We start from the raw sequence: 26,977 nt of genomic DNA on the forward strand, positions 1-26,977 counted from the left end.
CAACATGCTTATGTCAGAAACTTGTGAATTCCAACCCTCCATTTGGAATTAAGCACATGATCCAGACTGATATTCAATGCAGAACTGGGGAGTGCATTGTTTGATATGTTGTGCTTCCAAGAAGATACTTACCATGGCCCCATACAGTCACCTTAATAAATATTGCAATTCCTTGCTTAGAATTACAGCTTTCAACTGTGTCCAAGTTAAAGCGTGGCAAGTCAGAACTAAGGTCATCTGAATCAGAAGAAAATGAAAATGCCTATTTATAACAGTATTTCATCACAACAGGATGTTCCAAAGAATTTACAGCACATTTGAAATCTAGTCATTGTTTTAATGTGGGGAAACCAACAGCCAATTCATACACAGTTAAGTCCAAAAAACATAGATTGATAATGACCAGTTAAACTGCTTCAGTGATGTTCATCGAGGTACATCCTCTGGCCAGGAACTTTTGGGAAGTGCACTCTAAAATGAGTCACCAAAAAATTAATTTCTCAAAATACGTCTTTTTTTGTTTTGCCAATTTTGTCTATTACTTAAAATTCTAATTTCCAAAAGAATTTTCCATCTTAAAAAATTAATCATATGCCAATGCAGTATGTAAATTTAACTACTGAACTGCCTTTTGTAATCTTTTAATCTGCAGAGACCCTCCAGCTAATTGCAGTCCACCGGTCAGCACATTCTAGATGTCCTTGCCTGCACGATGCAATGCCCAGCTCAGAAACTAGCTGGCAATTATCTGGGCTCCTGCTACATTTCTGAACTCATCACGAAGTCTGGGGTGGCATACAAACTTCCCGAGCTGTGGAGCAAGATGAACTTCACAACCAGTCCCTCCCTGGTGCATGTAACAATTTATTTGAATGCAGCCACCAACTTTTTGACAAAAAAAGTGCAAGTGATCTTCTTCTCTCCTCTCCTCTCCCCTTCCATTTATTTCACTTAATCTTTATGTTCTTAAACTATTCTCTAGAACTTAAATGGATGAAGTAACTTTTTATTTGAATTATTTAAATCCATTTGAATAGTTAGACATGTAAAAATTGTTCAAAAGCAGTGAACCGTCAAAGGCCATCACAACTATCTGGGGACGGGGCCTCTTGATCTACCAGTCCCAGTCATTGCTTACAAACTGCTCTGCTTTGCCTGATAGTAAGGTCTCTCACACAACTGGAATCTAAAAGTTGGAAAAACCCTATGGGATAGGGGTGGCATTCCATCACAGTGGCAGACTGAATCAAAAACAATTTGGCCCATTACTTTCTTTTAGGTTTTTATAGCAAGACCTCAGCCTACTGCAAATTGTTGTCCTACCACAAATGAAAGGTGCTAAACCACAAGTACAATTTAAATACAACACACACAAACTGCTGGAGGAACTCTGCCCATCAGGCAGCATCTATGGAGGGAAATAAACAGTCGACGTTTAGGGTCAAGACCCAGTCCTGATGAAGGATCCCTTCTGATTGTTGCACCAGGTTCCAGCATCTGCAGAATCTCTTGTGTCTCCGTACAATTTAAATTCATGTATTCTGAAAATTTTCTAGATTATATAACTAGATTTTACTCAGATTTTACATTCCAATTTATAAATTCACAGATCCAAAACTTAGAGCAAAAAATTGACCTGCACATCAATATAACGTGGCTCAAAAACAGGCTACAATCTTTTAGTAGCAGGTCTTCTACCAAATTTATGCCAAGGGCAGCTCTCTACCAAGATTAGGAATCAATCTAGGCACTGGATTCAAAATCTAACCCAGTCAACTCTGCAGAGTGCTCTTCACTTGCAGTGGTACTTAAATGGGGAGGGCTATCCTACAGACCAGCAAAGCAAATGTCTGCCATAATCTTTCAGTCAACTTCCCAGACTCCTCTGTCACAATCCTTGGGTAAGAATCAAAGTGACAAGACAAATTAGCAGCAGCAGCACAGTGATACATCATTGAGAGGGTGTAGAGCTGGTAATCTTCAACATCGACTTTGGACTCCACAAAATCTCACAGCATTAGGAATTCTGTAAGAGACTTCCTTGTTCTACCTCAGCTGGTGAATCACGCTCCATACCACTTGGAAAAACCACTTTGAGTGTCAAGAACACAGAATTCTGGAGCCAAAATGAATTTGATGTCAGCAGAGTTTATTAGGAAAACTCAGAAACTCCTTCAGTTAGACCTCCTGCTTATGAGAATACTGGAGGGGGGGAAATCAGTCTTCTGCCAGCTTCTGGAATTTCTGACTTCCAGTCCATGGGGCAGAACATTGTTAGAAACAGGATCAGTGCAGGTTCCTGCTGCTTATGCCCTGTGGCTGGAACACCAAAAGGATTCCACAACACAAAAGCAGAATTTCATCCATTGTCTTCCACTCAAGAGAAGTATATATTAAAAGTAGCTAGAGTGAGACATATTAAATCATCATTCTTAAAAATGCTTTTACTTTCCCACTCATTACACCCAAAAGCTTATTCTTGAGATTTTTCCTGAGGATAAAACAAAATAATTGATTTCTGAAAATTTCTGAAATAGATAAACTGTGGTTAAAACCATGGATTTTGTTTAATTAGAATCATAAGTGTGCTGTGAGTCTTAAAAAGTCAGAAGGCAAATACAGTTGCCTCATTGAGGAATTCTATGGAATAGAAAAGACGGAGGGCAGTAATGGCTGAAAGCACTGTTACTGGAAAAAAAAGGATTAATTTCTGCCACCTGTCTAATTTGAATGGGCATCTATTTTGAATATAAATTTCTTCTCTAAATCACAATCTTTACTTTATGCATTGTGGTAACAACATAATTAATTAACTCACTCAGCTCAAGAAAAGCCAGCCTCTGCAGCACCCAGCAATTTAAAAAAATTACAGCTGTAGGAGCAAATGCCAAACAAATATAGAAACATTTCTCAAACTCCTGAATGCCAAGAATGAATAATAGGATAATGAATCGTGAAGAATCTGAATTAAGGAAGAACAAGAAACATATCTGCTGTTATAGAAGTTACAGTTACTAGTGGTTAGTAACATAAATGCTCCTTTTAACCTAAAGCTAGATTAATAAATTCAGGCTTCAAGTAAGCATATGAGGTTTTAATTTTATTTGCACTACCTCCTCTCCCAAGTACAGTGGGTGCAGGAAGAATACAGTGGCGGCACAGCAGTTAAACTACTGAATCAGTAATCCTGGTGCCTTGACAAACAATTCAGGCACCAAAGTTCAAAAATCAATTGTGATAGCTGTGTAATTTAAATTTAGTTAATAAATTGACAAAACCACCAGATTATCAGACACCAGATTTACAACCTCCACAGCAATTTCCATCCTTCTCTCCCTTTCTCCTGGTCCATTACCTACTCTTCCTTTCCCCTCCTCAACTTTTCTTATTTTCCAGGATTGGGTTTTGATCAATACTTACTAAATGCCCCAGTCACTTCTGTTGCCACTTTAACTTCATTCCCTCCCGTTCCACTTCTTACAAGGATTTTGCTCTATTCACTCTGTTTAAACTCCTCAAAAAAATTGTTCCTCCTATGACTGTCCCTCTTACATATGTCTTCCATTTTCCTCAGCCATAGATGCCCCTCAAATATGGTCGCCTGGTCCTTTGATCATTCATACCAATTGCCATATTTCTGTTCTCAGCCCTCCCTTTCAGTTCTCCTCTTGTCCACATTTTCCACTTTCATTCCTCAGCCACCACTGTCAATGGATCATCCTTCAGAATTTCTGCCACTTCCTGAGTGATGTAACTAAAAAACATACCTTCTCCTATCTGAAGAGATAGTCTTCAGCATCAAGGTCCACTCCTTAACCACCATTTTCCTTGCCCCAATATCTGCCTAGAAGCTGGTACATCAACTTTTTTCAGATTTGATAAAAGATCACATGACATGTTTGCACTATTTCACTCTCCATAGAAAATCCATTTAATTCACTTTTATTCTCTGCCCCAGTTTTCTCATGACCCCACCATACTCAGCTTCTTATGCTGATCGAATGAAAGTCAACATAAACTCAATTAACTGCACTCCATTATTTGATGAGATGCATTCCAAACTCAATATTGAGTTCAACCATCTTAGATATTAATTTTGTTATACCCATTTACACCTTCTCTCCACTGTCCTATTAACATCTGTCCTTGCTGTGCAACACAGTCCCTTTGTCATTTAATTTATACCAATCACAGACTCTCCTTATTATATGTATTGACAATGCAATAGAGAGCCAGAGTGGGGATAATTGGTTAATTGCCCTGTCAATAAAAATCCAGTGATCACACTGACGTAGTGGCTATGATTTGTTATAAGCAGATAACTTATAGGCAACTATATTGCACTCAATGCATTTTTCTGAAACAATTATCCTGCTTTTATTTAGAAAAAAATGTAGTATCTTTTTCCCCATTGCTTTAAGCAGACTCTGCTGAGCCAAGTGAACTTTTTTGCTGTACAATAGACTGTTAGCTGTATCATAAACTCTTCCCCACCTCCAACTTACAGATGGACACAGTGGTACCAGTACCACATGCCTCATACCTCCAGTGACCCCAGTTCAATTCTGACCTCCAGTGTTATCCCTGCAGAGTCTGCACATGCTCCCTATACCTGCATCGATTTCCTCCAGTTTCTCTAGTTTCCTCCCACATGCAAGGTGGGCTGCTTGGTAGATTAATTGAGTAATGTAAATTATAACTAAGTGCATACGTGTAGTAGGAGGATTGGGGAAGGAAGGAAGTAGTTATGGGCCCTTGAGACAGAGGGAGAACAGGTTGCAGGGAAGTAAGTAGGGGAAGGAGATTGGTGGGATGGCTGTAAGAGCATAGACTCAATGGGTCAAATGGCCTATATACACTGTAAGGAAATATGAGAAATACTTTTTTATTCTCCAATTTGTCCATTTCTGGTAAAAGGTTGTTGTACTGAAATGTTAACTTTGTTTTTCTCTTCACTGAACTTACTGACCTGAGTATTTCCAGCATTTCCGATTTTTCTATCATTTGTACTCCATTTGGTGCCCATTTACCCAGCACTGCAGCAGATTTAAAAGTTCACCACCAACCTAGTCCATTCCATTGGGATATTCTAACACACATCTTGTTTATCATTTCCTTTTGTCTTTATAGTCTTAGTTCTAACTTACTCTATTAAATTTCCTTAATAAAATTACTGCCTCGTTTCGAAGAAAGATCACTTTTCCTGGTCAAATACCTTCTGCTTTGGTTTATTTTTACTCCTTTTCAGAATGTAATTATTTTTGATCTTTTTACAACTGTTGTAAAACTAATTATTACCACTTGATGGTGCTGCAATGAATATTCACAATTAAATACATTTTACACAAAATACTTCATTCTACTCATACAAAGGCAGTATAAAGTACAAAGCAACACATTTACTACTGTGCTTTCCCTAAACAATCAGACTGAGCTCAGGATTTCATCATGGAATATGGGCAGATTTAATAGTTATCCAAGAGAAGGATCTTGATCTTAACTCCATCCCAGATTGTGGTGAATGGCTAGCAGTGTTAAAATCTCAACTACTGCCTCAGAAATGGTATCAAGACAGGCCTTGTGAAAATACAGATGCATCACTCCCTGATGAGCTCAACATCTTTTATGCACGCTTTGAAAGGGAGAATAACACTACACTTCTGCAAATCCCCACAGCATCTGACGATACTGTGACCTCTGTTTCGGAGGCCAATGTCTGAACATCCTTCAAGCGGGTGAATCCTTGCAAGGCAGGTACTGAAAACCTGTGCCGAACAACTGACTGGAGTATTCAAGGATATCTTCAACCTCTCACTGCTGCAGTCTGAGGTTCCCACCTGCTTCAAAAGGGCAGCAATCATTCCAGTGCCCAAGAAGAGCGGGTGAACTACCTCAATGACTATCGCCTGGTAGCACTCACATCTATTGTGATGAAATGCTTTGAGAGGTTGGTTATGGCTAGAATTAACTCCTGCCTGAGCAAGGACTTGGACCCACTGCAATTCGCCTCCTGCCACGACAGGTCTACAGCAGACGCAATCTCACTGGTTCTTCACTCTGCTTAGGAGCACTTGCACAACCCCAAGACATACGTCAGGCTACTGTTTATCAATTACAGCTTGGCATTCCACTCCATCATTCCCTCGGTACTAATAACCAAGCTTCCAATCCTGGGCCTCTGCACCTCCCTCTGCAACTGGATCCTCAACTTCCTCATTGGGAGACCACAGTCAGTGCAGATCAGCAATAACATCTCCTCCTCTCTATCAGTACAGGTGCGCCTCAAGGATGCGTGCTTAGCCCACTGCTCTGCTCTCTCTACACTCAGGACTATGTGGCTAAGCACAGCTCAAACACCATCTATAAATTTGCCATTGACCCCACTGTTGTTGGTAGAATGGCAATGAGGAGGCTTACGGGAGTGAGATAGATGGGCTAGTTGAGTGGTGTTGCAACAACAACCTCACACTCAACATCAGCAAGACCAAGGAGCTGATTGTGGACTTCAGGAAGAGGAAGTCGTGAGAAGACACACCAGTACTCATTGAAGGGTCAGCAGTGGAAAGGGTGAAGAGCTTCAAGTTCCTGGATGTCAACATCTCAGAGGATCTATCCTGGGCCCAACACATTGATACAATCATGAAGAAGGCATGCCAGCGGCTCTACTTCGTTAGGAGTTTGAAGAGATTTGGTACGTCACGATAGACTCTTACAAATTTCTATAGACGGCTGGTTGGCTCACTGCCTGTTATGGGTCCTCCAATGCACAGGATAGCAAGAGGCTGCAGAAGGTTATAGACTCAGCTAGCTCCATCACGGACACAACCCTCTCCACAGTCGAGGACATCTTCAAGAGGCGACGCCTCAAGAAGGCGGTATTTATCATTAAGAATCCCTACCATCCGGGATATGCCCTCTTCTCGTTACTAGCATCAGGGAGGAAGTACAGGAGCCTGAAGACCCAAACTCAATGATTTAGGAACAGCTTTTTCCCTTCCACTATCAGATTTCTGAATGATCTATGAATCCATGAATACTACCTCATTATTCCTTTTATTGCACTATTTATTTTTGTCATTTATAGATTTTTATGTCTTTTCACTGTACTCTTGCTGCAAAACAACAAATTTCATGTCATATGTCAGAGATAATAAATCTGATTCTGATCAGGCGACACTAGCTCTTTCAAGAAGACTCGTGGTGCAGCAGATGAGACCTCAGCTTTCCTTCTGGGAATCAGATGAGTAATACTACCTTTCATTGCCTTTTGGAAAAGCTAAAGGAAATTGATTGAAATCTTCTGGCCTTGGTCCTCTGCTTTACAGTCTTCACTTGCCAGGAAAGCTACTGTGACAACATAGGCTTGACCTACATATGTAAAGGAGTCTAGCAATTTTAACTCAGTCACCTGCTATATCAAGCAGCTTCTAATGGTTGCCTCCTGAAAGCTTCAGAAGAACCTGAGCAAGGACCACAGCGATTCCGATGGGTTATGATGCACAAGTCCCCAGAGAATGGGGGTAAAAGTGTACCCATCGTTGCCCTCATCTTGATGACTACCTTCATGTGTGGCTGCATCAGGCAGTGTGTGGACCCAAGTTATGTGGGCATCAAGTGTCACTATGTGCTAAGGTTCTACCTGTCCCTGGGGTTGTGGAAGATGGGTCTGGCCCTATTACCGCACAGCTGGATGTTACCACACTCCCTGTCCTTTGTGGAAGAGTACTTCCAAGTAAAGACCTTTGACCATAAGTCCATCAGAAAATGGTCTGCACAGAATGTCCTGCAGATACTGTGGGACAGGGAAACTATGGATACAGTGGGCTGATTCCCTAAGCAGACTGTCCAAACCATCTGGCAGAACACCTCATCCCCAGATCTCACCAACAAATATCAAGACCTCGCATAACTGGCGGTGAAAGGGTCCCTCACAGTCAGATCCTTCCTGTACAGGCAACATATCATCCCCAACGCACACTGCCCTTGGACGGCTGCAGTAGGGAAGAGGTGATCACCCACCTCTTTACAGATTGTGGATTTGCAAAGAGGGTGTGGAGACAGATGCAAGGGTCCATGTCCCGGTTCATCCCCAGCAGTTGTATAACAGAGGACCCTTACGGGCTGTTCCCAGGGACACACACCGAGACAGACATCAAGTGCTGCTGGAAGGTCATCAACTTGGTGAAAGATGCCCTTTGGTCTGCCTGAAGACTGTTGGTCTTCCAGCACAGCGAGATGTCTGTAAGGGAATGCTGCCAACTGGCACAGTCCAGGCTGCAGGAGTACATGCTGAGGGATGCACTGAAACTTGGTGCAGCCAATGCTAAGTCTCTATGGGGAAGGACCACAGTATAGGCTCCCGCTACCGCACATGGAGGGGCAGAGTTGGGTGGGGAAGCCCCTCGAACAGTGAAAAGGGCATGTCATCCCAGGGGGCCACGTGAGTGGCATGGTGCAGTTTGCTTCTTTGTTTATCTCCAAAACAAACTTTACACAATTGAATGTAACAACCATGAATGTAAAAGTTTTGTTGCGCTTTCTTCCTTAGTGTACATTCTTTATCATGAATAAAGTTTATTTTTGAAAAAAATAGAACCAGAATTTCCTACCATCAGCACAGAAATAATGGTGCAAAGTGTGATGGATTACATCTTAGTGAGAAATGTGGATTGAAATGTTCACATGGTCACCCTAGTTGCAAGCAGTCTAGTTCACTTTTGGATAGATGCCAGGAAATGGAATAGTGTTGGTGGCTAGTTGTGATGGAAACCAAAGACAAAGCATGTGATCTTTGCAATATTTAAGCTGGAAGAAATTTCAACTCATTCGGTGGAGATATGGTGAAGGGTTCCTGTTATGGTGGGGAATAATTATTAACATAAAACCATCCTTGTATATCTAAATTATATTATCAAGGGGAAGCATGTAACTGACAAGTTGTGGGTGCCCAGGAAGTGTATATATATGAAAATTATCTAAATTTTGAGAAGAGAACAAAAGGTATCAGCTGACTACCAAATGCTAATGACTTTCAATCAACAATGCATCAGGGGTTGAAATTGAACCAAGATAGATGCAACAGTTCCCCCAAGAAAATGACTTCATTTTTCCCATATCCTGGACAAAGTTGTACACGAACAGCCAGCAAACTGCCTTATTTAATTTTAATCTTTAATATTAGTTTCTGTTGTTGCTTCACCCCAAGTTCCAAAGCATAAGCATTACAATTCTTACAACTCCTTATCAGAGCTCTACTGGGTGGAAAAATACACATTACCTTCTATGGAAGTTTTCCAGTTAAAATAAGGACAAGATTAAAAACTCACAAATTAATCCACGTTTTTCATTGAAAGATGAAAAAATAAACATTCAGAAATAACTTGTTTTTGACGTCTTTTTCCAAAAATCACAGTGGACTGGATCATAAGAGCAATTCACCAATCCTTTTAAGGAATGCTGGTGAGGCTAATGAGCCTTACGTAGAAGGGCATGTGCTGCAGTTATTCACTGATGGATTTTGCAAAGGGCTCTCAGAAAACAAAAGAATTTTCACTTAATTTGCAATTATCCGCGTGACCTCCAAATAGTTAAATAGGGAAATAAAAAGTCAAAGTAAAAAATCCAGCTGTGGAAAATTACTACAGCAAACCTTGAAGTTGTTCTGTGTTATATCAAGAAGACTGCAAAACTGGCTTAAGTGGTAACTTCTGTCAAATGAAAAACAATTTACAATTCACATGGGAAAAGTTGATAAACCTTGCTACAGACAATTTAGCCAAGACAAATTGTTCACACTAGAATCTAGCAGCTGAGACCTGTGTGACAAGATAACAGTGAAGAAACATGGGTACAGACAGCTAGTCAGTAAGGAGTAGCTGACTAATCAGAAATTGATCTTGTTCTGATCATTCACCTACACTAGTGCACAATGGAGATAATGGATGGGAGTATGAACATGGGTGCTGCAGTCAGAGGAGGTGTTGACCCAATTAATTGAACTCAAGGAAGTATAATATCTGGCCCAGAATGACTGAGGAATAATCATACAAAGCAACTAAGCCGGGGATAAATTAGTAGCACGTTTAGGTGATATGAGAGGAGAATAATTTATGTGATAGTGGCAAGAACTTGGTTGTTAGCTGCTTCACTACAGTGTCCTTTTGTTCTTTTCGTGCAAGGTATCTCTTGCATATGTTTCGTTAAGGTGCAACACACAACCTGAATAAAGTTAATTGATTTCCGTCATCTGTCTTGTCAATTCATAAATTTCCAAAAAGAATCAGAAGTGTAGAAAAAAAACTGTTTCTACAAATTGTGGTGACTATGAAAATGATTGTCGTTTCAGGACAATTACTGATTATTTGAAGTGCTCCTAAATCACATAAAATGATTTCTAGGCAAATAAAACTGTATTATTTCAGGAAGATAAATGTAGATGAGCATGGGATATCCATAAGCCCAGCCAGTTGATTGGCAGAGGTCTCTATAAGGTGGGAGAAACATGAAAAGGTAGTGTGGTTGGTGGGGCTGTATCGATAGACAGTGATTACTGGTGAATAAATTATGGAGTTAAAAGAAAATATTATTGGAAAAGGATGTAGCAATAAGTAATTGTTGGAGGAATTAGAAGAAAGGTGAGAGAGAATAGAGATGAAATAAAATTTTAAAATTATTATTCGGTACATGCTTTGTAAGGTAATGGAATAATCCAAAGATGTACAGAATGGGAATTGGAATGTAGTAAGTGGACACCAAAAGAAGGAATTGCAAAGGAAAAGATAATGTAAAAGCTGCATTTTACAGAACCAAATGTGTGATTATGAGGAAAAGAAACAAAATCACGTGCAGGTAAATGGCAAATTGCTGTACTGAATAGCAGGTCTGCAAACACAAGGGAATGTTATATTCAACTCATTGGAAAGGAGAGGCATATGATGATCAGGGACCCCAAATGCTGTTCCATCAGATGGAGAGGCCCATCAAGCAAATGATGCAATAGAATAGGGACATGTCTACTTGCTGCACGTGAACTCTTAGGTGCTTTGTAATTAGGCTCCAAAACTCCAACTAAGTCAAAGGGAGGCTCAACTGAGCAGTTTTATTGTGTCATAAACTATACTTTCACTGTAAGTTTGCAGAAAAACTTTTTGAGTGACTCACAGGCAAATTTTTGCAAGAGGAACAATACACTGGTATCCACAAATACAATAAAGAGGTACAAAAGAATTATATTTGTTGCAGAGCCTGAAGTTATGGGGCTTGCTTGCAGCTACAGGTAGATGAGTGAAATCCCTCCAGAGTTTAAAGAACCAGGTGCTTGACGCATTACGGTTAAGCACTGGTAGTGTGCATGTTACACATATGCTATTGTGTTACAAGATTTGCAGAAGATGGACTAATCACCTTACACTTCACACAGCAAACTGGAAGAACTCCATATTCATACCTCATGCACCCACACACAAAAGAGGGCTGTGCAGTCCAACTATGCAGCCATAATTTCTGGAGTGTATGCAAAAAGGAATATCAATATTATCCTTTAATAAATCAGACTTAGGTTCTGTTTGAAAACACAATTGCAAAAACATTAATTGTTGGAGAAGTTGCAGTAGAAAATTAGAATGTATTTGGGAATATATGATGAGGTTACAAGAAAAAGGAAACAAATTAAAGCAGATTAAGGAACAAGCAAGACAGTGCTGTTAAGTAGGACTATTTAGAGTAGCATTAGGGATAAGCAGAAAGATCTATAAAGTACAAATAATCTAGGAGGTAAGAGGATTGGGGAAATTATAATGAGGAATAAAAGTGGCTGAGAAAAATAACAAGAACCAAATGGAAATATGGAATATAGTTTTGCTGAGAACATCAATTAAGGATTTCTAAAATATTTTTTCTACAAGTGAAATGGCTGAAATGGAAAAGAAACCACAAACTGGAAAAAATAAACATGGTAGATTATTTACACATTAACTTCAAATCCAAATTTTGTATGAAAAGAATGGAAGTTTTCTAAAAGCCACAATTCTGCTCAATTGTATGAAAAAGCATGAAATAATTCTTAAAAAAATAAGTATTCCTAAAACAGACAAAAGTACCTAGTTGACATAATTTGTACTCTTGAATATAAAAGGAAATAAAATTTGAATTCCATTAAGTTTTAGACTAAACTCAACAAAGACTTACTGATTGGAATTTGATAAAGTTCACTCTGCATGATTTCAGCAAAGTAAGGTCCAATACAAACAGCTTTAATGAAATTTTTGTTTAAGGCATCGCTGACCTGGTGCATGGAAAATATGCAGTTCTTTACTTAGATTCTTAGAAAGGTTTAGACAAGGCTCAAGATCAATATGGAATTGTTTGGTTGAAGATTGGCTTCAAAATAGGACAAAAAGGGAACATTTTTAAACCAGATATGTAGTACACAAGTTTGGGATTGTTGTTAATTTTAATATCAATACTAACAGATCTTAAGATCAAGTTTACTCCATCATATCACTATTCACACATATCTAACTTTTAGAGGCATTGTATATCAGCCTGTAGGAGCACCACTCTTCTGAGAGGTTAAGAAAACAGAGCTTCTGCCTGCAAACCCCATTGCAGGTGGTGTCACAAATTTAAATACCCAGCTGAACTGATAATCAACCTAGCCTGCATTTCTTTTTAAATCAGTTTTCCTGTTGCCTCATCAGACAATATCTGATCTGCTCTCTCCTCTACAATATACCTTGAATTAGTCTTCGGTGGACTTGCTTTGTGATTCTCAGACAGAAGCAACTCATCAGTCACAGCAGGGATCTAAGCAGACTTTCTCTACCTCTTCACGTGGAAGACAAGGACATAGGAGCAGGAGTAGACCATCAGGCCCTTCACACTGCCCCCACCATTTAATATGATCATGGATGATCTATGTGGCCTCAACTCCTTTCTGTGCTATCTCTCCATACCCCTCTATTCCTCAATCTATCCACCTCCACTTCAACTACTTCTAACGATCCAGCTTCCACCACTTGCTGGGATCTCATTTCACCACTGCCTATGAGAAAAAAAGTTCTATGTACTGCAGTTTTAAATGACCAGTCCCTTATCTTGTAGTTATGTCCCCTTGTTCAAGAGTCTCCCACTAACAAAAACATTCCAACATCTACCTTGTCAAGTCCCTTTAAGATCTTATGGTATTTGAATAAGGTCACTCCTCATTCTGCTGAACTCAAGGAACAGAGGCCCAAACTATTTAGTCTCTCTTGATAGGACAACCCTCTTATTTCAGAAATTAGGCTGGTGAATCTCCTTTGTACTGCCTCCAATGTTACTATATTTTTTTAGGTAAGGGGACCAAAACTGTATGCAGTATTCCAGGTAAGGCCTCACCAACACCCTGCATAATAACAACAAAACCTCCCTATTTTTAAAACTCCAACCACTTTGCAATGAAGGTAAAAATCCCATTTGCCTTCTTAACTATTTGTTCTATCTGTCGGCTTGCTGTGTTTCATCCACTGGAACACCTTGATCCCTCTGTACTTCACTCTCTTGTAGTCTCTCTCCATTTAGATAATGATCTGCCTTTTGATTTCTCTTACCTCTGTGTGTGACCTCACACTTCCCTACGTTAAACTCCATTTACCAGTCTTTTGCCCACTTGCTCAATCTATCTATATCCCATTGCACAATCGCAGTATCCTTATCACAACAGGCTCTTCCATTTCATATCATTGGCAAATTTGGAAAACTTGTATACTGTTCCTTCCTCCAAGTCATTAATATAAATAGTGAACTATTTCAACCACAAACTAATCTCAACAGTACTCCAATAGTTACCTCCTTCCAGTTTGAAGAGGATCCACTTATTCTAACTCTGTTTTCTTGAGACAGCCAGTTTTAAATCCATTCTAATATAGTTCCTCCAATACTATGGCTTTCAATTTACGCACCAGCCTCCAATTTTTCATCTTGTCCTGTTCCTTTTGGAAATCTAGATACATACAGTATACCTACAACTTCCCCTCTATCAACTCTCCCTGTTAGATCCCTAAAAAATTCAAGCAAATATGACAAACACTATTTACCTTTTATAAAACATGTCAACTATGTTTAATTATATTCAGCTTTCCTAAAATATTAGCTATTTCCTCTTTGATTATTGACTCTAGCACCTTGCTAATAGCTGTTAAACCAAATGGTCTATAGTCCCCTACCTGAAAAACACTATGATGCTGGAGGAAATCAGCAGGCCAGGCAGCATCCGTGGAGAAAAGCAGGCGGTCAACGTTTTGGGTCAGGGCCCTTCTTTGGGACTGAAGATAGGAAAAGGGGAAGCCCAATATATAGGAGGGAAAAGCAGAGCAGTGATAGGTGGACAGAAGAAGGGAGGCAGGGTGGGCACAACGTGGTGATAGGTAGATCCAGGTTAGAGATAGTGATAGGCAGGTGCGGAGGAGGAGGGGAGGGCAGATCCACCAGGGGATGGGTCAAAGGTAAGGAGAGAGAAAACAAAAGGGGGGGTAAAAATAAGAGAGATAAGCTAGGAAAGGGAAGAAGAGGCATGGTGGGGGTGGGGGGGTGTGGAAAAAGGGTGTGGGGATTACTTAAAGTGGGAGAATTCAATGTTCATGCCATTAGGCTGCAGGGTTCCAAGACGGAAAATGAGCTGCTGTTCTTCCAGTTTGCGCTTGGAATTCTCCTGGCAGTGGAGGAGGCCGAGGACCGACATATCTAATTCAAACAGACTAGCTGTTTGAATCTGCCACTGTTTCTCTACTGACCTGTCTCTCAACTGGTTTACCCAGTCCACCTTAGACAACTTCACCCTCATACCATTATAGATGCTCTTGTTTAAACCGAACACACATTGTAGTTCGTCCTCAAACCAGAATTCTATCACGTTGTGGTCACTACACCCTATGGAATCTTTAACCACAAGATTCCTTATTAATTCTTCCTCAGCCTGTTTTGGGGAAGGCTCTGCGATAAACTGTTCTAAAAAGCAATCCCTGACACAATCCACAAATTCTGCTTCTACAATACCCTTGCTGGTTTAGTTATGAAATTTAAAACCTCCCATGAAAATTGCAGTTTCTCTTCAAACATGCCCTTGATATTTCCCCATTTATGCTCTGACTTATTTGGAGGTCATATCTTGGGCATCTATAGAATACTACCACCATGTTTTCCTTCCCATAGAATACTACCACCATGTTTTTCTTCCCATGCTATTCATGATTTCAACCTGATTCCACATCATTATCCAATGCCTTTATATCATGATTCAGCATCGCCCTGGTTCCTTCCTTCATTAACAATGCCACCCCACCTCCCTTCCCCTTTCACCTTTTTTTGTGGAACTGTGTATAACTTGGAATGTTGAGCACCCAGTCCTGGTCACCCTGCAACCACATTTCTGTTACATCATACTTATATGTTAGTATCTGTGCTATCAACTATCTTGCTGAAAATGCTACTTGCATTCAAATAAACAGTTATTTACATCTCTGGAATTACTCTGTTTTGCACATTTTCATTTACATCTTCTGCCCTAGCCAGTCACACTTACTGTCAGTTTCCTCCTTACTATGCTATGATACTGTTCTTTCATTTCCTTCTGATTTATTCAACCCTCTGTTCTTGGAGCCCTCCCCCCTTCTACCGAATCAGTCCTTACCTGACTGGCCCATCTGTGACTCCAGATCCACAACAATCTGATTGACTTTTAACTGCCCACTGAAATGACCAAGCAAGCCACCAAGTTCGCTCAAAACCACTACAAAAATCTATTTAAAAAACTGGAGACATAACCAAGCATCAACCTTTACTTAAGACACCAGAATAGCACACCAAGCTCCATCAGCCCTGCAGAGTTCTCATCAACATTTCAGGATTTGTGGATAATATGCCAGATTCCTCCATAAACAGCTCTAGGAATACCCTGTCTAACAACAAAGTAAACCCATAAGAAGTATGCAGTTGGAGAAGGTAACCCTAGAGTATTTAAGAAAACCTACAAGCCTCATGAAATTTCTAAGGTTAACAAACATGAGCAAGGAAGCTTGTTAATTGCAGCACAACACTTATCCCTCAACTGTTGACTCACTGCTATACCATATTAGAACATAGAACAGTACAGCAGAGTACAGGCCCTTTGGCCCATGATGTTGTGCTGACCTATATAAACCTACCTACCTACATTGAATGCACTGAGGGTAGCAAGGCACTGAAAATAATCTGGATTGGATATTCAATGGCTTGTTAGCAATATTACTGACTAAACTGCCTAAATCCTGAAGGGCACTGCTGCCAGATTAAGCTTTCTTGTGTTAAAAGAACTAACAAGAAACTTAATTCCATTTTCTCTAATGCTTATTAATTACAGATGCATCCCAAGATACTGTTAGGAATTGTCATCATACATTCATAGATTAGACACCGTTCCTCCATCTCAATGAAAAAATGCTCAAGTGTCGAGCAGTAAATGGAATAAGTTCAGCACAAGATCGAGCATCTTAAAATTAAACATCCATGATGTGATGTGGGCCATCAGCAGCAGCAGAACTGTATGAAACTACGATCCTAAAGCTTATCCACCACCATACTTTACCATAATTATCAAGTCAGGAAAACAGCACTGGCTCCATCAAGATAGTAGAAGAGTATGCTTGAAATAACACTAGGCCTCTATAAAATGTGATGGTAAACTTATGAAGCTACAACACAAATGCTAAATGTGGAGCCAGCAAGCTGCTGAATGGTAAATGATACAAGCTTTACAATCCCACAACATGCAATCATGAATGGTGACCCCCCCAGTTAAAATAATGGCAGAGCCCAACATTCAAGTGCACAAGACTGAAGACAAGATACATAATCTCCCTGAGTTTTCCCTTGGGGTCTCCGTTATGGCAGAAACCACTTTTCAGTTAATTCAATTCACTCCACTTGACATCAAGAAATAATCGACTGTGCTCAAAATAGTGAAATCTATGAGCTCCAACAACATTTCAGCAATATGCTGCTTGCCATTTGTGCTTGTGTTTCAGAACTAACCATATTCTAACCAAGCTGCTTTAGTCAGGCTAGTAAATGCCTGCATGCTGAGACATTTACTGAACTTACTTGGGCAGAGAGTAACAGACCTCACATGGTTTCCCTAATGTGTTGCAGGTGATTGGTTGCAGCCACAATACCTTAGGAATGCAAATGGAAGTAGCCTCTCAGAATCTGTCTGACCAAAATTAATGAATACACACCCAACCAAATCATTCAACATCATATTTATATGTACAATCAAGACTAAAATACAAAAGTCAGCTAATTACCCTTGTGCATATCCTAGTGCCCATTTTATCCTTTGACTATTCCATTGCTCCTATGCTGTGTTCCCCCAGCGACCACAATCAAACTGACAGAAAGCTGCCACCTTGGGAGTGGTGGATATTATCAGTGGCTCTGAAAGTTAACTCTGAGTGGCTGTGGCTAGATGAATAGGCCTTGAATTACACAATCTCACAATAAGCAGCAGCTACAGTTTGGACTGTTTTCATGTAACAGGCAATAAGAAAGACACTAACTCAAGTTACTGCAGTGGCAAGGAAAGGCTGATGATTTGCGCACAATGGAAATCAAGACTCAGCTAATGGATGCCATTTGATAGTTAGGTCTGCAAGTGTAAAAATGGAGCAGGCCATCACTTGCATACTTCAGACTCCATATAGAACCCTGTGCAAGTTAGGAGCTGCACCTCCTCCCTCCCCCCAAGCCAAATCATGCTCCTTGACATTTCAAATAGGCTTTCAGATAGACTTGGCAGTGCCCAGGCATTATCTGGACCCTAGGTATGTACTAAGGCAATAAACATCATAGTCAATATTATTCCTCCTGCTGCTCTTCCTCTGTCCATTGAGTGGTAAAAGCTGTAGTCCATGTGATAATAAAGCATGCAACAAATGATCACAAATACCATCTTAAACCATCCAGGATATGAAGCACTACTTTAGAATACTAATTGCATCCTATTACATTTCTGTGGCAGCATAGTAGATATGGGCCTGTTCTTCTGCATCTAGTTTGCTTACAGGTGTCAGGAGTCAATTCTGAAGGCTACTGCCTTGTCAGATAATAAATCAGCCTGCAACCTGATGAGAAAAAAGATAGTGAGTGCAGAAAACAAAGAAGGATAAAAGGGTCTTAGCTGAAAAATCAGCATAGACCTGCAAACTCTACTGCCAATAGTTAAAAGAGAAAACAGTACTAAAAGAGCAGAATCTCTTTCCATTGACAATGATGCCAGGTTGGTAATGGGAAACACACAAGCTGCAATGAATGCAGTTTTTATCATTTTGAAGCTTAAAAGTGCTTGTCATATGCACAAAGTTTTGTGCTCCCTCAGCTTGCTTCCCACTATTAATGGACTATGACGTTCAGAGCCTCAGTCAATATTTGATACATGGGTGGATGGATGGCAAAGTGGAAGATGAAGACACCTGCTGCAATCCAAAAGAAACCTGTGGCATAAAATTTAGGGGATACTACTGACTTACAACTTCACTTGTAAAGGGAATCAGTCAAATTGGCCTAGAAATTGCGATGTGCCAAAAAAAATTATTGCATGATTATTGTTGGGTTTCAGTCAGGATGCTACCACTGCAAACATTGGTAAGACTTTGAGCACTGCCGGTCAGTCTGCAGAGCTCATGAAAGAAAACACAGTATCTAGAACTGAGGTCTAAGAAGAGACAGCTGAAGTTGGAAGTCTGGTTGGGCAGAAAGTTGTGAAAAGATTGTTCTGCATCAAAAACTAGGATGGATATTTAGAAGCTGGTAATCAAGAGTGTTGACTAGGGTGATCATGAATTTGGGACACCAGATAAGCAGGTTGGATGTGTGGGTACCATGGGGATGGGCTCAGTGGGATCACAGTCCAATACAGTGCACTTATTGGAAGACACTCCCACAGCAATTTTCCAAATGGCATGTTGCACAGAAGTTGACATCATTTGATGCACATTTCTCAAAGAAACTGCAATGGATGCCTAAGTGTGATTCACACTGAGAACTGCTGAATCAAATTGCCAGAATAACATGAAATGATCCACAATTGGTCCCTGTCTCATATTTTAGTGAGATGCTCTTCATCTCTAAAGCCAGATCCATTAAACCACCTGTGACTGCAATACAACGCCTTGACAAAAACTGAGCAAAACACACATTTCCAGTAAGGCAGCATCTCTTGAAAGAGAATAAAATTTAGTAGTTTAAGGCCCACGACCCTTCTTCAGAAGTGAGAAGAGTTAGAAGTGAAACAATTTCAAATTGCAGGAAAAAAGGGGCAAAGAGAACAAAATAAAAGATCCGCGACAGAAAGAGGACCAAATTTTTTCTCTGCATTCAGTAAAAAAAAACACACAAGATTATCTTGGGATTGTAAAAGAAAACTCGAATAACAAACCAACAACTAACCAGTGAGACTCAGCCCATTAAAAAGAGCTGCAGAATGGCCCTGCCTGGTCACTCTTTGTGAACGTTTCGCATGATACAAACCTCAGCTGAGGTATACCAATATATGAAAAATATTGTAACAGATACACTATGCTAATTTAAACATTTTAATACTTTATCCACCCCGCTTGCCGACTGAGCAACACGGCTGATCGTGCATGTTCAGCTCAGAACCAGTGCATTCGCCTCAGCCGCCATCATCGATCTTTACGGCCGAAAACCAGGCGCAGCGGCGCCCAACTGCGAAAGAAATGTTTCCTTCCTGCGCTCAGGCCGACGCTCAGACGGAATTCGACTCGACTCGCCACCATCCGATTCGCTTCACCACCACACACAAATCCCGCCACACGCTTTCCCCAAGAGCCTGGCCAACCGGCCGGGAAGGCGGCGCATGCGCGTCCCCGGCACGGAGCGCGGGAGCGGCGGTCGTCGTCACCCGGCTCGTGCTGGGGCCACGGAGAGGCGCGCACTCCCGCGCGCTCCCACCCGCCCGCCAGTTCGTCTGTCAAGAGGCGGCGCCGCCCTGACGTCGTTCTGCCGGCCGAGGGGATAATGCTGAATGAAAGTGACTGGCCAGCGTCGGAGATTAATGCACACCCGCTACTCGCATGTTGTTTTCTATGTAGCTTCGATAATGGAAGGACCTGTGTGAAGACCTGTACGGGTTTATTTTTAAAGTGTTCTGCATATTTATTTATTATTTTGTATTTATTCTAGCTGGAAACTCCTTTAATTGTCTTATTTATTATTTTGCTGGGTTTTTTTAAATCGCTTTTTTTTTTGCTTAATAGTCGAGTTGTCATGGCAGAAAAGATCCCAACGGGGATGGCTAAGAAAGCATCCCGATCCACAGCTTCCCTTCCCCCGGAGCCCATTGAGATAATCAGGAGGAAGACTTGTTCCAGGAGGGTTAAAATCAACGTTGGGGGACTTAACCACGAAGTCTTGTGGAGGACATTGGAAAGGTTACCCCGGACTCGTCTGGGGAAACTGAGGGATTGCAACACCCACGAATCCCTGTTGGAGACCTGCGATGATTATAACCTCGATGAAAACGAGTACTTTTTTGATCGTCACCCTGGGGCTTTCACGTCGATTCTGAATTTCTACCGAACTGGGAAACTGCACATGATGGAAGAGATGTGCGCTCTCTCCTTCGGCCAGGAACTCGACTACTGGGGCATTGATGAGATCTACTTGGAGTCCTGCTGTCAAGCCAGGTACCACCAGAAAAAGGAGCAGATGAACGAGGAACTGAGGCGGGAGGCTGAAACCATGAGAGAACGGGAAGGCGAGGAGTTTGACAACTCGTGCTGTCCCGATAAAAGGAAGAAGTTGTGGGATCTGCTGGAAAAGCCCAGCTCCTCAGTGGCCGCGAAGGTAAGGTGCTGATGGGATTCCCCAGAGAAGACGCGGTCGGCTTGATACTGCCGCCAGCAGACTTGCAGGAAGATACGGTTAAACCCTGAATGAAATAAAGCACATGTTTAGTTCACTCTTTTTAATCGAGAAGTATTTTTTCTTTGTTCACCGGAGTTTTAAATGTATAAACTTCTTGACCATTTTCCATTTCGTACCAGCCAAAGTGTTGGTGCAAGCGAATGGTAGGAACAGCGGTGAAGTCCGTTGTCATGGTGATTTGAAGGCTTGTAAATATTACTTGTGCTGTTGCAATATTTAATATTTTAAATGGAAACGACGCAGTCGTTTAATGGAAGGCGAGAAAAGTTGAAGTATGCCGAAATGATCTGTGATTGTTTTGATTACTGCAAGAAACATTATATAATTGTGGTTTACTATTCAACCCCTTCGTCCATATCTTTTTTTAAAATTTTATTTGCAGCGTGGTAACAGGCCCTTCCGGCCCAACGAGTCATTAACATTGCACTAAAACTTAAGTGCATTTATAGGTACGTTGCAATGATAATGACAGAACCTGGTATAATAACGAATAGGGTTGATAGAATGAAGGTGAGAGGTATAACGTTTGTTTTACTGTGAAGTTTGCCATCCTACCGTAAGACCAAAATCGGGAGTTTTACGAATTGGTCTTCGTCCTTAGAAAACAGTTTTATTATCTATATCTAAGTGTTTTCATTGTGAAATTTCTCATGTTTGTTTATTTGGTTTATGTTGCCTCTTTTCCAACTTGGCTAAACCCTGATCCATTCCCCATGTAAAAACGAACAACCGTATTCTAAGCTGATCACTCATATTAAAGTATTGTACGCACCATCTTAATATTCAGATGTTCAACATTTTGATTAGGCTAGGTATAATTCAGCATTCTCTCTATGCTCGCTAAAATGCGCACTGTAACACTTAGAAATATCTTTCCTCTCATTGAACAAAGAAAGGAAAGAACAAAGGCCAATGAAAAAGAGCTCAAGATCAATTCTAGAAGTAATAAGAAGTACCGACTAATTTGCTGCTGTAGTTAGGGTCTACTTTCTTTGCATGATCTAAAAGTTGGCAAGAGAATGAAGGGTGGTTTGAGACTAAAGAGGGAAGAAATCACAGGGGAAACCATTGGTAACATTTTGCAACTCATAGTATACTTTTTCTTAATTTCTTTATGTAAAAAATGTCATTGGTTTCTCAGTTTTTGTACTGTTATCATTGCTGTACTTCTGTAAATTGTTGCTTCTATTACATTCCTTCTTCTCTGCAATATATTTCACTAGTGGCTGCCAACAGTGGGTGCAGGGTGTGATTCACATCTGGTAGTACTCCTATTATGTTACTTGCTTGATAATTATGTCATGGGCAACAGAAGGTGGCTAAGAGCAATTTGCTGGCAGTTTTTTTTAATGTTTTAGCAGCACAGATGGCAGTATCTGCTTTGTCAAAACACATAGACGTACAAAGCTGGTTAACTTTCCATGGTGCCCAGAAGGCCCACCTTATTGCCAGAGCAATTTGTATGCATACTTCCTTGGATTTATAATCCACATGTTTCTTGCTCAAGTGGAAAGTCCCATGCAGTGATTCAAAAATTACCATATGGCAGTCTACAGCTGCAGTTATTTTGCAGCTTAACAGTTCCAACCTATTATCTATGAATTGCATTGCACAGTTGCTAGCTGATTTGTGTTGTCAATTGTGCACTCATCCAGACCACAATAATGTTGACCAAAAGGAAACTTAGGGACATGAGAAATAGTAGCAGGAATAGCTCATGTGATCCATCAGCCTTATCCACATTTCAGGAGCATCATTGCTGATCATCTGCCTCAAGTCCAGTTTTCTAATAATTCCCCATATCCTCTGATTTCCCTTAGTGTCCAAAACTCTTACTAACTTTTGAAATAGGCACAATGACTGAGTATGCATGGCTTACTGAGGTAGAGAATTCCAAATATATTCTTCTGCATATAGAAATTTCTCCTTTCCTCAGTCCTAAATGGCTAAGCCCTTTGTCCTGAAACTTTGTCTCCTTGTTCTACAGGCAGAGGAAACAACAATCTCTCTCAGAATCTTTAATGCGAGACTGAGATCACTTCTCGTTTCTCTAACCTCCAATAAGTATAAGCGAAGTCTACTCAAGGATTCTGAAGAGTAATCCCTTCACCCTAAGAAACAATTTGTAAATATATACTACGCTGACACCAGGACAAATATAGTTTTCTTTAGATATGGACATCAAAAGTGCACACACTACTCCAAATATGGTCTCACCAATATCCTGTACCATCTCTTTTGTGCTCCAATTGTCTTGCAAATAAAAGCAAGATCCAATTTGCCTGTCGTACCTGCACGTTTACTTTCAGTGTTTTATGAACCATCATACCAAAATCCCTCTGTGCCCCAGCATTTATTAGTTTTTTCACCATTTCAAATCATTCTGTTTTCCTGTTCTTTTTTCGTGCATTACCATCTTGTTCCCTCTGGAGGAAACTACATAGCCACAGGGAGAACATACAAACTCCTCAAATATAGCATTGGAGATCATGATCAAACTCCGATCACTGGAGGAATGCGGAGGCAACTCAGCAGCTGTGCGCTAGTAGTATTATCTAGAAGAATCTTAAAAGTATTAATAATATCTTCTGAGCCTTGATGTCCCCATATTCAATAATGTTGGATTCCTCAACTAAAAATATTTGTTCAAATTCTTCAAGCTATTTGTTATTTTGCTGCACTGTCTCCTTATATTGGAGGTCCTTGTGGTTGAACAAACGATTCAGTCCATCCAAAATTCAACTAGCTTTTCTTTATATTACCACATTTTTGTATTATCTAGCAATATCCCCAAACCTCTTGTGTTAATTCTCATCCTTGTGCTATTTAGTTTATTTCTCTTATCTAATCTCATTACATTGTGTTTGTTTGTATTAAATAGTGTTTATAACTCAGCTGCCCACCTTCCTCTCCAATCCAGATACAGTTATTTGTTCTCCAAATGCCTTTCCCCAATTTGTTGCTGCAACTTATTGGGTCTGTTCCAGCTTCAAATCATTTAAAGAAATTGTAAAGAGCTTAGGGACTCATAACTTTGGCACATTGATGCAGCTTCATTCACAACCACCTTCTGTTTTCTTTAATTCAGTCAATTTTCACTCCACCTCAGGACCTTGCTTTCCAGCTCTCTTCTTTCTAGGTATATTATACAAAGAACTTGCATTCCATTTGAATGTAACAGGATAAAAATATAAATAGGAGTAAGGCTAACTGCTCCTTGAGCTTGCTCTGCCTTTCAGTAAAGTTGTGCCTTATTCCGTGCTTTGAGCCTGCTTTCCCACCTTATTTCCTTATCCTTTGATTCCCTTAAATGTAGAAAAAGAATGACCTCAGCTTTTAAATTTTCACTGACTGAATATCCACGGCCCTCTGGCATAGAGAATTGCAAAGAGGAGCAAATTTGTGAGAAAAGGAAATTCCTTTTCATCTCTTTCCTAAATGGTTGAACCCTTTTCCTGAGATTATGTTTCCTGGTTCCAGATTCTTCAGCCTGAAGAAACAATTTCTCAGCATTTCCCTTGTCAATTCTCCTTAGAATCATATATGTTGCAATGAGATCACTTTCTAAACTCTAATGACTATAGGCTAGTGTTACTCAATCTCTCCTACAACTCCTTCACCTCGGGAATTAATCTGCACCATCTCCAAGAAATGTATATCCTTCTTTGGGTATGGAGGACAAAATTTGCCAAGTAATCCAGGTTTGATCTCATCAAAGCACTGTAAGATTGAATTTCACGCTTCTTGCAGTAAAGTCCAATATGCCTTTCAAGGTACATTGTGTACCTGCATGTTCACCTTCTGTGTTTCATGAAACAGTGAACCCAATATTTACTAGTTTCTCATGATCTCAGGGAAAGGATTCAATCACTTCTTTTTCTCAACAAATTGTATTACACTTGTTTACCCACTGCAACATTGAGCACTGCAAGCTCTGAAACATTGAGAGCCAATATTCAAACACATTTGTTACTGCTCTCTGTTTTCTGTTCTTTAACTTATACTTTATTGATGATAATACATTATTCTCTACCCTTACTTAGAGCACTTACTTATGTAACAACCTTTTGTGCAGAACATTATCAAATATCTTTTGAAAATCCAGATATTTGCAACAATTGATGCCATTGTTTCAACCCTACAATCTAAGCTCTCATTACACCATTATATTTGTCAAATGTGAATTCCTTCATTAAAATATTGACATTGTCTAATTATATTGGGCTGCATTGTGCTCAAACCAATCTGTTTCCACACTTGGCTACCACTGTGATCCTACAGCCACAGTTACCTGCTATGGTGCTTGTGTGATCCATTGTACCGAAGACCTCCAATCCTCAGATGTACCACAAGCCAGAGTGAGCTACAAGCGGCTACCAAGTGGCAGAACCTAATGCCCTGCTCCCAGGATCACTCTAATTGTCTTTTTCAACTAAATACTGTGAAAAGTTTATTATTTTTGAAAAATCATTTTCAGGAACTGGTCATCAGCATTAATTACCCTTCCCTAATTTCCCTTGACAAGGTGATGGTGAGTTCTTGCCTTGAACCACGGGGTGAAGATATGCCTACAATGCTGTTGAGTAGGGAGCTCCAGCATTTAGACTCGGCGCCAATGAAGGAATGGCAATATATTTCCAATATAGTGGTATGCGACCTAGTAAGCTGTGCTGTTCCCATGCACTTGTTGTTTTTGTCCATCTTGGTGGTAAAGTTGCAGGTTTTGGAAGTGCTATCAAAGTAGCCTGGGCGACTAACTGTAACGTATCTCATGTGTGGTACCCACTTAAACCACCATGTACTGGTGGTGGAGGGAATGAATGCTTGGAGTGGTTGTTGGGTGCCAATCAAGTAGGCTGCCTTGTCCTAGATAGTATTAAGCTGCTTGTGAGTTTTGGTGCTGCACTCTTCCAGGCAAATGGAGAATATTCCATTTCCCTCCTAACTTGTGCCTTGTCAATAGTAGAAATGTCGTGGGGTGTTAGTAGTGAGTCCCATCACTGACCTGTTCTTGTAGCTATGGTATTTGTGTGGCTGGTCCAGTTGACTTTTTCGTCAATTGCATATTGATGGTGGGAGATTAACCAATGATAATGCCATTGAATATCAAGGGAAGATGATAAGATTGTTGTTGGAGACAGTTGTTACCTGGTACTTCTGTGGCATGAATGTTAGTTGCCACTATTAGCCCATGCCCAAATGTTGTCTAGGTCTTGCAGAATACAGGCTGCTTCATTTGCTGAGGAATAGCAAATGGAATTGAAGAATGTGCAATCATCAGCAATATCTCCACTTCTGACTTAATGAAAGAAAGAAGGTAATTGATGAAGTTGGGCCTCAGGCAATGCCCTGAGGAATTCCTAGAGTGATGTGCTCAGCAGGAATGATTGACCTCTGACAACTATTTTCTTTGTGGGAGGTGTGGCTCCAAACCACTGGAGTATTTTCCTTTTCCTGTCTATTGATTCCAGTTTCACCAGGACACTCTGATGCTGCACTTGGTCAAATGCTGCTTTGATGTAAAGGGCAGTCATTCTCACCTCATGTCTGAATTCAGCTTTTTGGTCCATGTTTGGACCAAAATCAAGTTTGGTTTGGAGCTAATTGGTCCTGTCAAAACCCAAAATGGGGATTGGTGAGTAGGTTGTTGGAGATGGAATAAGTGTCATTAGATAGCACTGTTGATGACAGCTTCCATCACTCTACTTGTGATTGGGAGTAGGCTGACTGGGCAATAATTAGCTGGCTTGGATTTGTCTTGCTTTTTGTGAACAGGACATACCCAAACAATTTTCTACTTGGCTAGGTACATGCCAGTGTTGTAACAGTACTGGAACAGCCTAGCTAGATGTGTGGTTAGTTTTGGAGGGCAGTTGTTCAGTACTACAGATGGGATGCTGTCTGGTCCCATAGCCTTTGCTGCATTCAATGCTCTGAGTCATTTCTTGATATCATGTGGAGCCAATTTAATTTCTTCAGTCATAAAATTAGCTGAAGATAGGCTTCTGTGATGGTGGGA

General features: G+C 40.4%; 1 protein-coding gene across 1 annotated transcript in view; it reads left to right on the top strand.

Moving 5' to 3' along the window:
- The first annotated feature begins 20,052 nt into the window (after positions 1 to 20,052).
- LOC127574319 (potassium voltage-gated channel subfamily B member 2-like) overlaps positions 20,053 to 26,977 on the top strand; it is a 231,693-nt gene continuing 224,768 nt past the window's right edge. Inside the window, exons 1-2 of the mRNA XM_052023233.1 lie at positions 20,053 to 20,155; positions 20,289 to 20,877. Coding sequence (XP_051879193.1) covers positions 20,299 to 20,877 — 579 coding nt within the window. The 5' untranslated portion in view covers positions 20,053 to 20,155; positions 20,289 to 20,298. The remainder of the gene's footprint in view (positions 20,156 to 20,288; positions 20,878 to 26,977) is intronic.

This window comes from Pristis pectinata, chromosome 9 (assembly GCF_009764475.1).
Source record: "Pristis pectinata isolate sPriPec2 chromosome 9, sPriPec2.1.pri, whole genome shotgun sequence".
Lineage (NCBI taxonomy): Eukaryota > Metazoa > Chordata > Chondrichthyes > Rhinopristiformes > Pristidae > Pristis > Pristis pectinata.